Raw genomic sequence first — 13,688 nt, 5'->3', positions numbered from 1 at the left:
AGATCGCGACCCCGACTCCCGAGCCAGAGCTGGAGCAAGAAGTCCTTCAATAAAGAAGGTAAAGCCGCTACCCCAAAAGAGCGAAGCGAGCTGGAGTCAGAATGAATGAATGAACTGAGTCTCTGCTCACTGTAAAGCCTTCCTGAAAACCAAAAAAACTGTAAAACAAAAAGGGGTAATTATGGATATATCACCCAGCTGGCTTGTATTGGTAATTATCTAATTAAGGTTTAGGTCCTGCCTACAAAAGGCGGGCCATTTCCTCCTGGCTGCGGAACATGCAACTACATCCTTGGAGCTGCAGCCTAGGCTGGTGAGCAACATTCCAGTACCTAAAGGAGGCCTACAAGAAAGCTGGAGAGGACTTTTTACAAGGGTGTGGAGTGATGGGACAAGGGGAAATGGATTTAAACTGAAAGAGGGTAGATTTAGATTAGATACAAGGAAGAAATTCTTCATTCAGAGGGTGGTGAGGCACTGGAACAGGTTGCCCAGAGAAGTTGTGGATGCCCCATCCCTGGAGGTGTTCGAGGCCAGGTTGGATGAGGCTTTGAGCAACCTGGTGTAGTGGAGAAGGGTGTCCCTGCCCATGGCAGGGGGGCTGGAACTAGATGATCTTTGAGGTCCTTTCCAACCCAAATCAGGCTGTTCAAAGCTGCTAGAACTGATGTGTGACATCCCATCTGAAGCTGTAAGCAAGTCTCTCATGTCCCAAAGGAAGACAAAAAATAGTGTTTGGTGCTGCCAAACGGTGTGTCACAAGAGAAAAATCCTCTGCTGGCCCCTGCAGGGAAACCACTGATGCCCTAGTTGGGAAAAGGGTCTGACAGGAGTCTCCCAAAGTTGCTCGCATCTGTGAAACAGGGCAGAGCATTCCATCTTGCCGTGCCAGCGTTGATTGCCCTGTGTCCCTGTACCGCTTCCTTTCTGCTCCTCTCAATGTGTTGAGAAGTCTACACCAGCACTCAAAAAGGGCTGAAGAGTTAAAATGCCTCTTGCTGATTTTGTTTTTTTTAACTGGTGGATGCCAGATGGCCATGTGACACCAGAATGCACATACAGTGCCCGGACCTCTGGCAGAGCTCTTCGAAGAGAATCCATCAGATGGTCCCCACCGGGATTTCAGAGAAGTTGAAAATGGAGATCTGTGCTGCACAAATAAGTCAGTTTAACACATCGTTTCCTGTTGTCCATCTGCAGCTCAAAACTGATCTCTGTGTTTTTGAAACCCTGCTCATGTCTCCAAGCGCAGTTGGAGGGCAGGTGAATGTCATGGTAAAAATTCCAAAGGAATTGGAATTCCAAAGGAATTGGAATTCCAAAGGAGACCATTTGTTCAAAATCTTGAAAGAGACTGAGGCCTTTTCTAAGCTCAGACGTGTTGAGACTGAGTGCTTTCTCTGAGGACCATAGCCAGCCTTAAATCCACAGCCAGCTCGTAACTATTCCAAAGTTTTGGAGTTTTTTCAGATTTCTCCTGATCAACAGAAATGTTTAATGTATTCTGATGTGTGCTTTAATAAAATATGTGTTGTACTCTGAGAAAATGGAGCTTCTGGCTTGGATGTAGACTGCGTGTGAGTAATCTGTAACATCATCACCAGTAATAAGACCATTTGAAATTAAACTCTGCCTTTTGCAAGACCAAGGCAGCCTCATTGTGTCCAGCTGGAAGTTGACAGGAACCTTGCTCCCAGTCTTGAATGTTGCTCCAGTTTTTGTTCAGTTGGAACAAACAGGAGACAGTTTTCTTTGTGCTTATTATTTTTCTTGACAGTGTTTTTTTGGTGTTTTTTTTTTTAGAAATACATCTTATGCAACAACCTTCCCAGAAAGAAGAAACCAACTGTGTCTTGTTAAAAAGGAGGGTGAAGGGTAGAAGTGGGTGGACAGTCCCTTCCCACACCTCAGAGACAGCTTCCCCAAGCTCCTGATCTGAACTTGTGTATGTGGGTCCTGTTGTGTGCCTCCTCCTCCTTAAAGGATGTGTTCCTGGAGTGAAAGTGCCAGGATAATAGTTTTTCTTTAAAATCCACAGCAAGTGCAACTGTGATTTTAGCTTTGGAAGTGACTTTTTGAATATATATATATAAAAAATTCTTTTTTCTCCACTCCAGAAGTGAATTTCTGAAGTTCACTGTAAGATCATTAAAGCAAAACAAACTTTATGGCCTCCAAATGTTTCTTGAAGAATATTTTCAGCTGGAGATGATAGTTAATTTGAGCTGTGGTACCCATAGCATCTTGTGCAATCCAGAGTGCTGCTGCTGGGAATAGCAGATCTGTCATCTCACAGACCAGCCTCAGATTTTGACACTTCAACAAGTTGCTTCTTCCAGAGAGTGGCTGAGAGCAATGAGAGTTAATATGAGGGGATATTAGGTGTCAGAGAGAAGTTTTCCTCACTGGATAAACACAGCTTGCAATCTTACAGAGATATATTGGCCTGTTTGGATGACATGGTGGTTCCCAAGCGGAGGAAGAGATTTGTTTAGCCAGAAATCACCTCGTGTTTCTTGTTCATGGAAAAATCTTGTCTTCAAACCAAAGTTTGTTGTTTGATTGTCTTAGCGTGGGCGTACAGTGCATTCATTTGGCTCCGCTTGTGCTTATGCTGAGTTCAGCTATTGAAAGGTCTTATGGTAATGCATGGCACATAGGTGTTTACCATCAAATGCCCATTTGAGATCGCTTCTCAAGTGGCAATATGAAAGGAGTCTTGTGATACCGTTTCAGTCTGTCATCATCAACTGCCTCCCAGCAGTACTTTTTGTACGTGAGAGATCTACCTCTCAAAGTTCTTGAAACACAGGAAGGACCTTGCTTCTTGCTAAAGGTGATCATCCAGACTGGTGTGTTTTTAACACTGGAAGGTAATATGGGCTCTTTGTAGCACATCTTGGCGTGGCATCATCGTGCATTGTGGACGTGAGCTCATCAACTGTAAGAACAACCCGTGCGGTCCTGTGCTTGAGCCCTGATGGCAGAGCCATCAAAAATCACCATTCCCAATCCAAAACGCATCAGTGTGGTTAAAACACACGACTTCTGTTGCTCTTCTGCACTTCTCTTTTCTTCTTTGTTATTCAGTATTCTTTTTTTGAAATTTTTGTCTACTAACAGTAGTTGTAAGCATTTCTTTTTAATAATAAAAGCTGTGATTTTCGAGATAATCACAGGACTCCTGGAGCTAGGCTCTGTGGTCGAAAGTACCAAGGATTTGTCATGCTGCTACTGTTACTGGGTAAATGGAAACTTAAACACGAGGACAGAAGTTGGTCGTTGTTGTTGCATTTTATGTGGTTCTTAAGTATGACATAAACTTGAAACAAGCCTCTCCTGAGACCTGGGGCAGTTGAGTCAACTTTTTCCCTCCTCTTTTTCTTGGTGCTACAAGTGAATTACATGTGAATTGCTTTTGCAATTAATAGCCCGCCAAGAAAAGAGAATTCCCCTCCTGTCTACCTTGTGGTCTGGTAAAAGGATCAGAATCGCTCTTTTGTTGCGTGTTTTTGGGTTGGATGGTTTCCGCAGTGCCGGCAGGGTGCAGAGGAGGGGGTTGCCCTCGCTGGGGGCTGTTCAGCGAGGAGCAAGGGTCGAGATGGCTGGCTGCCACCTGCGTGGGGCTGCCCTTGCTCCCGGTCAGGTTTACACAGCTTAGCCATCCCCCCCCCGCCCCCCGCCTGCATCCTCCTCCTCCTCCTTGCTGCCCGACCTTCGTGCGTGGGGATCCCAGCGGCAGGCTCGCGTTGGAAGAAGGGTTGATCTCCCCGGGCTTTGATGTGTTAATTCCCCAGAGGAGCTGCTTGCTCCGCCTGAGGAGCGCTGCTGCTTCACGGCTCTGCTTCCCAGCTTCCCACATCTCCCGCTCCGCTGCCGCCTCGTTTGTCTCCGTCGTGGGTTAGAGGAGGAAACGTGCCCCGTCGCTTAACCTCTCCGCTGGGGTCCAGAGGAGCCCTGACAGCACCGCTCGGCTGGGCGGACGCCCGCGGCGCCGGGGCCACAGCGCTCGGCCTCGGCTGCCTGCCACAGTCGCTCGCGTCCTTGAATGCATGAAGGTAGTCGTGACCAGCATGGAGTACAGCTGGGACATTCACGGACACTGCGTCTGGCTAAATAAGGTAAGGCTGTCTGCGTTTGTTCTGGCTCCTGCATTTCTCCCAGTCACAAGCCATAGCTGGGCAACGCCGGTAGGGAACAGGCGTTCTGTCTTTCTCTTGTATCGGATACAAGCTGAGCTGCTGTTGAAGAAACTGAATATTTTGAAATGATTTATTCTTCCCTGTTCAACAGCTGTGTTATTTATATTTAGAAAATGTTTCAGGTAAATTCCTCAGAGTGAAGGTCTGTCATAAGCTGGTTTTCTTTCAGAATTCACTGTTATTGTAGTGAAACCTTTAAAACATAGTATTGGGGTTTTGAGTGGGTGTTGGTTTTGTTGTTTTTTTTTTTTTCCTTTCCCCTCCCTGCTTATTCTGTAGGAAGGAACTAGCCTGTAAACTTTAGGAAAAGCTTAGCAGCGGATCTGCCTGCCTGCTGCCGGAGTGTGTGGAGCAGGCTGCAGGTATTCAGAGCGATGAGTAGGGAGGTGTGAAATGCAGGAGATGCCAGTTTGGGAGGGCAGCAGTTGGCTCCCACCACTGGCAAACTGGTTAAACATGGGTACGGATTGTGTTCAGAGAGATTTGACCAGTGTGAATTTGGGATGGAATCAATACTTACAGAGAATAAAGCTGTCACAGCTCTGTATGACAGGGGAAACGACGGCAAATGCTTTGCTTGGAAAACCCGGAGGCTCCGTCCGTGGCACACCAAGTGATGTTGAGGTAGCTGAGGCTGGAGGAGCCCCTCTGCAAGGGACTCCCTAAAACTGAGTGAACAGGCAGAACAGCGGTAGCCAGGCTTAGCTTGGCATGGATAGTGCGTATGGTAATGATCTGAACAACGTCAGCATGTTGATGAGCTCTAATTTAACTCCAGATGGTCGGGAAAGAGATGTCAGGGGCAGCTCACTTGCCCAACTGTTGACTGGGCTGTGGTGGTCAAAACAGTCTGTGCAATCTGCTGTACAAGAAGATAATACTGTGGAGTGGCAGCCCCTTCTAACAAATCAAATTGCGTCTTCAGCGAGAGCAGTGGGATTTGTTCTGCTTGTTCTGTCCCAAAAGCAGAAGAGAAAGTGAGGGTATCAGCTGCAGTAGGCTAAAAATGAGTTTTATTTTTGAAAGTAGAATTCAGCAATTGACAGGAAACTTTTTTGGTGTGTTTTTCTTTCTTTTTTTATTAGGAGGCTTAAAACAGCAGCTATTAGAAACTTTCCCGCGGTTTGGAATGCTAACTCACTTCCAGGGAAAATGGATTAAAGATTGAGGGCTGGCAAGCTGTGAAAGTTTGGTGATGCATCTACTTATTACAGGAATAATTCCCTCCAGAGCAGTGTGGATTTTTACACTTACATGATTGCAGAGAAAGCTTACACACGTGTCGAACAGATTAGCCACGGGTTGATCTTGCAGAGTTTTTAAGTGCCCCAAGTCTGATCTTATAAGGCGTTTTAAGTAAATGCTTAACCTCAAACTTCTGCAAAGCCTCAGTGGCATCATGACAACTGTTCTTTTGTTTTTAGGATTAAGATCAGTGTTGGTAAATCTGCATTCTCTTCCCATACAGTGTTTTGCAATTAATCCCTAAATTGAAAACACATGCTAAGTCTAACCGCTTAATTGAACATAGATTTTAAGTAGCTGATGAAGAAGAGCCTTGTTTGGAAAATGACAAAGCTTGTTTTACACAGCTAGTAAACTATGTTAATCCTGTATTGACTTCAGTGGTACAAAAATGATCCAGAATTGCCAAGGGCCCCAAATACTCCTGCAGTTGCTGTTGAATCAGATTCTTACTTTTCTGTTTTGTTTTGCTGTGGGTTTTTTTTGGGATTTGTTTGTTTTGTTAAAGCAGAGCTATTGCTCTGCAGAGTGAGTAGTTACCGCGGTCAGTCCCAGGGGAGGCTACAGGTCCCCAGGTGGAAAGAAAATTCTCCTGAAGGACACACTGAGTGTTGCTCTCTCAGGTTTTGCACTCACCAGGTCTCCTAGCATCTTTCAGACCTCCCTGCAGGCCATTCCTCCCTACTGGGGCTCCGTCCACTCCATCTCCTGATGCACTGCCTTTCCATATCCAATGTTTGGGCATCTTCCCTTTCCATTTCTCTTCAGTCGTGCCCACTGCCGTCATCACCCTGTTCTTCTTTTCATGAGTTTTATCTCCTCTCTTCTTTCCTTGTCTGGGAAGAAAATCGTTCCAGGTATCAACTGTTTGCCTTTGAAGACAGCATAGAGGAGAGATGCAGGAAGGTATCGTGTGGCCGTTGTGTGCAGGTCCCTGATCTCCGCACCACCGTAGGAGGTGCTGAGGCTGCTGCTTTGTGAAGTAGCTGCTGTGACCTCTCTATGTCGCCCTTTCTCCAACCCTCATCTTTTTCCCTGTTGTAACCAAAGTTAGCAACTTTCTAGCGTTTTCATACCTAAAATGAAGAGTTAATCCCAGGTATCATGAAGAAGTTAAAACATTTCAGGCAAAAAGCAAACTGCTGTTGGGTTGTACACAAAGTTTTCTGGTTTTGGTGTACCACAGGAGGTCTGGTTTGATGCTGATTTTACAGAATATTTCAGGCGACTGCCAGCAAAGGCATCTTTGTATTTGGTTTTATGGGAGAACCGCCTTTACTCCAGTCCTGTTTGGGGTTCCCATCACCACCTCCCACTTTCTCATGGCAATGTGCAGCTGCAGCCTGAACTTCCACTCTCTAAATGCTCCTGTTTTAAAACCAAGTACCACATGCTGAGCGAAACAGGATATTTTTTTGAGGAACAGGAATGGAGTTTCACAACAAAGGTGTCTTGGCAAGATGCTCTGCACAGTGACTAAGATTCCGCTTTAACACCTCGTCGGTTTTCACAGCGTAAAGACATTTTCATCGTAGCGTGAAACCAATACTTACCTCGACTTTTTCTTCACGCGGTCTTGGGTTTTAGTTAATATGTGTCTGGTTATGCTGACTAAAGGTATCAGGAGGTTCAGTGGTTGGGGTGCTGGTGTGGTGGTTGGGAGGAGGGGAGTTGAGTCTGTGCTTTGACATGGACTTCTGTGTGAGCCCCAGGAGGGCAGAGCAGCATCTTTGCACCTTTGCCGCCTGCTTGTAATGGAGGATAAATATCACTTTCCTACATCGGAGACACACACTGGATTGATGAATGTGTTACGTGTTACAAAATACAGGTGCTGTATTCGTGGAGGCTGAGTAAGCGCCTGGGAGGTGTTGGAGGTCTGTAAATGAGAAGGGAACAAAATACCAAAAGTGTGCAAAAAACCCCTCGTTTTTGTATTTCACATACAAGTCAAGTTACAAAATTTAAAGCGTAATCTGCTAGTTGAGCAGCTAACAAGTTTATTTTGGAAGCTCTTCGGCTTCTTTCACCTAAATGAAAATTGTTACAAAACTGAAGATCTCACAAATCTTGAATGGACATCTCATGGCATGAGCTAAATTCTGGTAGAGGTCAGAGGGGAAACAGAGCAAACTCAGAAGTTTAGCGTACTTCTGCCTTGGTGCTTAGTTTCTCGATGGTCAGACAGCCTAGTAGTTTATTACTAAATAATTCCAAGTCAGGGTATAGTTGTGGTGTGAGGTATTGGTACAAATTACTAGGGAGCATCCTTTCTTAGTCTGCTGCAGTGCTAGGGATTTCAGGGGGGATCTTATGGTCGCCTCGTAAAGGTTACACGTGTATGCTTGGGAGACACATTTGCAACTGCACACTGATTTACAAGCTGCCAGGACACAGCCTGATTTCTTGAGGAGAATGCTAAGGTGAGGTCAAATACTTTGTACCCCCTCCTGTTTGCTTTGCACCTGATCTTTTAAGTGGTTCTGGTGGGCATTTTATTCCTCTGGTTTCAAACATGGCAGTTTCTCCCGTCACCCAAAGTCAGGCATGTAACTTAGAAAAGGAGTTTTAGCTGGCAGGTTTCCTGAGGCATCCCTTGCAACTGGGGGAGACACGCTGTTTGAAAGGGAGGCTCAAAGCGGGAGCCCGAGGCTTGCAGCTCCTACGTGGGGGTGGCCTGTCATGGCAGGGTTGTGCTGCAGGCTCACCGGGGCTTAAGGATCAGTTGCCTGATTTCTTTTCATCATATATTCAGAGGGAAATCAAGGCCCCTCGTAGTTGGTGGGAGCCTCTCTTCTGAGCAGGCTGGATTTCAGAGCAGCTTCTCAGACTCCTCCAAGTGATTTATGCAATGATGGGAACAAGAATTTAGTTTCTGAGCTGAGATCTGATTGTGACATCCATCACAAAGTGCTTTGAGACAGCTTTGAATATGGATAGAGTAAAGTCTTTCTTGCTGCTGAAGAGCATTGAAGTTATTCTGAAGAAAGAAAGTTGCTGATTCCTCTGAACTCTGATAGCATTAACATGTATTCTCGTTTCTCTTTAGCCTCAGGCAGCTTTATAAAGAGATGCGTTTAGAGTGCAGACGTTCACCCATAGCCAGTAGAATGTGCCTGATGTAAAAGGATGTCTCTTACTGTGTGTTTTAGAAAAAATTGTTTGACTTGCAAGAAGCATAATGCACATTTTGTAGATTGTGCATGGATTTTTTTTCACTTGCTGAATGTCTTGGGGTATTTGTCTCTTTGCAAGTAAGGCTTAGCATGGTACATCATTGAGCACAAATTTTGTTAACAAAATGCTGAATGCACAGTAAGTGAATTTTGCAGAATTGGGTCACCAAAAGGTTCTTTCTTTCTCATCTTTATGTCTCTGAACAATTCTTATCCTGAATGGTGGTTGTGTATTCTTTACTGACAATTGTTTGTTTTTTTTAATTTGTAACCCTTTGGGGGCTGAAGAATGCTTTCAATCCATTCTTCAACTGTGCAGACTAAAAATGCTCCTTAAGTGCGTTGATAATGTTGAATGATGCTTATGGCACGATCGCTGACAACACAGTATTTGCTGTCTTTTTCAGACTAATGGACATATATCTGGGAATGGAGATGTGTATCAAGAAAGGCTGGCTCGTCTGGAAAATGATAAGGAATCTCTTGTTCTGCAAGTGAGTAGTCACCTAAATTATTTTTTCTGCTCTTGCATTCATAAGACTTTTTGATAGTATGTGATAAAACCTCTGAGGGTTTATTTGCAGTTGTGTCATCTTGGACAGGGTTCAGAAGGCTTGCTGATACCTGAGAGTTAACACAGATTAAGGATAGGTGTGAATTTAGATTACAGGAAAAATCTAAAGGGCTTTCTTTCTATGTATCCAATCTCTTTTTGAATCTTGTTAGGTGAGCAGGTCTGCAGAGCAACCACCTTCTTATGTTCATGTGTATCCTTAAGATCACCATTTTCCATGAGCGTTTGCATGCTGTCCGCAAGAGATGACAGATGTCCTGTCCTTGTGTAAGGTGGTAAAAGCTGTGGGACTGGCCAACGGGGAGGAGATGATGAGCAGCTCCTCTTGCTCACCTGCTGCTGGGCTGGACTGGGTCAGCCCCGAGTGCTTTTGCCAGCTGGCTTACTCTTGCCATCAGAGTTGGGACTACCTGGCACCCCTCAGTCTGTGCAGGCGTCCTGTGGTCCCCTGATGTTTACCTGGCCTAAGGGCTGTGACAATGCTGAGCTCTACTCTAGGCAGCTTGCCCTCTTTCCTGGTGGTACTGCAGATTTCCTCGAAAGATCCTGTTTAAAACAAAAGCCTTATTCAGAAAAGGCAAAATGGGAATCAGTCTGCAGTCTCAAAGGTGTTGTCTTGGTCTTGCCTGGCTTCATTCCGTGTGTTTTAACCTCCTTTGCTTTTATTGTTCTGAAAAGGAAAAGCTGTATGCCATGGTACGCTGCGTGCAATCACTTGGAAAGCAGAATAAATTGTATGCAGTGAGGTTTAACCACTTGGTTGTTAAGGCAGAAGCTACTGGGTTTTAGTTAATGCATTGTCACAGCAAAGGCAAAATTGTTGACTGTAAAGCGCAGCAGCCACCCCTTGCAAAAACTTCTGAAACAAGTCAGGAGGGGAGATGCAGGATCACATTGTGTCTGCTAGAACTTTGGCTGAAATTCCAGTAAGCATGAGGGGAGAGCTTTCCTTCCTCTGTCGCCTTTGCCGTGCGTTGTGTCCACTGCAGAGCTCTGCCGTGGCTCCTTCTCCCCCCGCAGTTCCATTTCATCTGCGGCCCAGCCAGCACAGTTACCCACATACAGTTCTTCAGGTGACACGCATGGGTGCAAGGTACTGAATATGGGTCCCTTTTTCTCCTCTGTGCAGGTAAGTGTGCTTACAGACCAGGTGGAAGCCCAAGGAGAAAAGATTCGAGATCTGGAGTTCTGTCTAGAGGAGCACAGGGAGAAGCTGAATGCCACGGAAGAGATGCTGCAGCAGGTATTTCACAGGCGCATGTCTGTCTCCCTGTCTGTCTTTACTCTGTCCTAACGAACTGCATTTTGCTTCGGTGAGAGCAGTGCACTCCAAGGTGCTGCACCCCTTGATGTCTCTTAACTAAGTGGTAATTTTCTACCATATTTGCTTTAAAGTCTTTGTACCTGGTGATGTCAGTGCTGCTTTACACTGTAGGAATCTGGTTCTGCTCTTCTTTGAGCCTTTCTTTCACTGAACTTCAAAGAGACTTGGATTAAAGCTTCTGGCACGATGGGTGGGTTCCCCTCGAAGCTCCTTATTGCTCAGAGCAACTGTGATGACAGACAAGCTTTTTTCTCATCCCGACAGCCAACTCGTGATAGTGCCCCCGTGATCTCAGATGCATTCGAGGTGCCTGGAGTCTGTCAGATGGGTAATAGCTGTGTCCCAGGGCTTCAGAGAGTGCAAGGAAGAGTGTGATGCTTTTCCTCATGAAAGAGGTCTTTAGCTGTAGAAGTAAATTACTGATTTCTTCCCCTTGGATGAATACTTCTGTTCTTTTTATCTTGAATCAGGAGCTTTTAAGCAGAACATCCCTTGAAACTCAGAAGCTGGATCTTATGGCAGAGATTTCCACTCTGAAGTTAAAACTTACATCTGTAGAGAAGGATAGATTGGACTATGAGGACAGATTCAGAGACACAGAGGTGAGTAAAACCCAACTGAATAAATTGTGGAAGCTGTGTGTGGCTTCACATTACCCAAACTTTCTTGGGATTTTTTTTTTTTTTCCCCCCAGGCAAGAAGGGAATTAATCTTTAAGCTTAAAACATGTGTATCTCAAAATAAGAAGTGTCTTCTTTGGTAAACTCTGATTTTACACAGAAAGATTTCCAAAACCAGTTTTTTTATTCTTGCTGTCAAATCTCATGAGGAATGGTGTTTGGGATGGATTTAAATAAAATCATGAACATACTGCACTCTCCTGTCCCAACCTGAAACTCTCATCGCCTCAGTAAGGCATGTGTGAGGCAGACACTTAAGCCCATGGCAAGTACAAAAACCATGCATGTGCAAAGACACGGCACACTAAAAGATGTTAACTTTTAGTTTCAGCAACAGAGAGAATGAGGTGACTCAGTGTGAGGGCATTTTGAAGCCTCACTTCAAGCCCCAGACCCACAGAAGCCCAGGACCGAGAGGGCAGCGGTGCACGGTGCCAGGCAGAGCGGCAGCTTCGAACTGCCAACCCAGTGCTCTCCTGAGGCATTGGCCCTCTATGTGCTGCAGATCTGTGTAGCTGAAGTGTGCTCATGTTTGAAGCCAGAAGGCCTCAAAGCAAGTAGGAAAACCCAGTTTTTCCAGGAAATCCCAAGAATCAGGCTGAGCTTCGCTGTCAGGGTGACATACCTTGTAGCAGAAATACCTTGGAGCCTGCCTGGGAAGCAGAACAAAATTTCCAATTCTGGGTTCATCAGGGAGCTGAAACACTGCATGTTTGTATTGCAGATGTTGCAGTTGTCATTCATTTCTAGAAGGGAAGAAACCATAATGTCATCACAGAGACAAAATTTGCCCTTTCCACTTCAATCAGTGGTTTATCAACTCCGTTCTAGTTTCTTACATATTTCTAGTGAAATGTCATTCCTCGCTTGTACTGCAAGCGTAAGAGCAAAAATTAGGCTTGCTTTTGAATTACTTTCTTTGGGCCTGTCTGAAGTAATACACAGACTCGAAGAAGTCCACAGGTTGAAAACTAGTGACTGAAATCATGTCCAGCTTTGAAAGGTGGTGATCATTTACGCAGTGATGGTGGTGGTCATTTACACAGGGATGGCAGTGCCTTTTCCTGCGATGTAGCACGTGTGGGTGCTGCCAAGCTGTGGGTCAGATTCACTTTGCCTCCCGTTACCTTTTCCTCTAGTTTGATACCAGGTGTTGTGTGAAGGATCACAGCATTGCCTTGAAAGCGGCTGATTTTGCAGTCCAGGCAAGTGCTGTGCGTGGCAGTGCTGGAGAAGTTGGCGGGTGGAAAGGTGGAGGGAATTGCTGAAGGTCTTCTGCATCCCTAGGGGGTGTGTTAAGAGCTGACTGCTTTCTCAGCTCCCATGAGGTCTCTCTTCCCACTCAGTGCTCGGCTTTTTCATGAATTACAGCGTACGGCAGATAACTGACACCTATCATAAGCAGCCCGAACAGTAGAAAAATGAGTTGACATCAGCAGTAAATGGCTTTGGGGAGGCAAGGTTTGCTCCAAATGACTGCAGTGAGTGAATGCTTTCAGAATTGAATTCCACTGCATCTCCGTTTGTAAACACCCTGTAGTTTCTTGTGCTTTCCAAAACAGGTTACAAAAGTGATTGGGCTTTGGATGATTTGCTTCCTCTCTTTCTGTTCTTATTAAATACGATTCTTTGCTGGACTTTCCTGTACTCTTCCTTCTTTCATTTCACTCCTGAACTGCAGTCTCTCTGTAACTTAATAGTGCAACTCAGACAGCAGACTGAGAAGGTGGATGTGGAGCTACCTCTGTTCCCAGAAATGTAGTTAGTGTGAGGGCCACAACATGCACTGCAACTCTGTAGGCTCTGTGCAAGGGACCTACCTGCATGACAGCTATGGAGACCTTTCTCTTCAAAATATAATTACTATAATTAGGAGCTATATATATTTATTTCGTGGATATTTATGCTAGAACTAATGAACTGTTACTAAAACATTCCTCCCTCCCTTTGAAAGCCAGAATGATGTAGTTTAGTGTGATAGAAATTACTATGTAGTTTCTTCTTTGTTTCAACACTTCATAGCTGTAAAAAGGCTTAGACTTAGACACTGAAAGGGATAATATGTCTTAATTTCTGTTTTGTTTAGTGCAAAAATGAATGGCTAATTAGTTGTAAGGGTCTCAGCCGTGCGAAATCTCTGACAGGTATTTTGGAGGCAGGACATAGTCAGAAGTACACGATATTTATTCAGTATTAATCTAATTATATTCCTGTTTAAAGTGATAGATGATCAATTATTTCAGCAGAGCCAAGCATTTAAATGAATATTTAAAATACTCTACCATAAAACACATTATGGCATTTATGTGTGGTTTTCAAAATGGAAAAAATTTTGTACCCAAACTGGGAAAGAAAAACTACGAATATTGCTTCTGTTTTTATTTAGGGAAAAGAAAGTTAAAACAGAGCTACTGTCTCCCACAGAATTACCAGTCAGATTAAAGCCCTCATACCATCCAGTTTTGATTTACGTCTGTCATTGCAACC

General features: G+C 44.8%; 2 protein-coding genes across 6 annotated transcripts in view; both read left to right on the top strand.

The window, feature by feature from the left end:
• FGFR1OP2 (FGFR1 oncogene partner 2) overlaps nt 1–13,688 on the top strand; it is a 357,712-nt gene that overhangs the window by 301,602 nt on the left and 42,422 nt on the right. The gene's annotated exons all lie outside the window — the stretch shown is intronic.
• The window catches only part of PPFIBP1 (PPFIB scaffold protein 1), a 57,999-nt gene that overhangs the window by 5,639 nt on the left and 38,672 nt on the right, over nt 1–13,688 (top strand). For all 5 annotated transcript variants that reach the window (XM_086610545.1, XM_086610544.1, XM_086610543.1 and 2 more), the window contains exons 3-5: nt 9,031–9,117; nt 10,327–10,440; nt 10,992–11,123. In XM_086610545.1, the coding sequence (XP_086466671.1) occupies nt 9,031–9,117; nt 10,327–10,440; nt 10,992–11,123 (333 nt within the window). The remainder of the gene's footprint in view (nt 1–9,030; nt 9,118–10,326; nt 10,441–10,991; nt 11,124–13,688) is intronic.

Source organism: Tauraco erythrolophus, chromosome 4, assembly GCF_009769465.1.
Source record: "Tauraco erythrolophus isolate bTauEry1 chromosome 4, bTauEry1.pri, whole genome shotgun sequence".
Lineage (NCBI taxonomy): Eukaryota > Metazoa > Chordata > Aves > Musophagiformes > Musophagidae > Tauraco > Tauraco erythrolophus.
The sequence above is the reverse complement of the archived record's forward strand: the minus strand, read 5'-3'. Positions and strand labels throughout refer to the sequence as shown.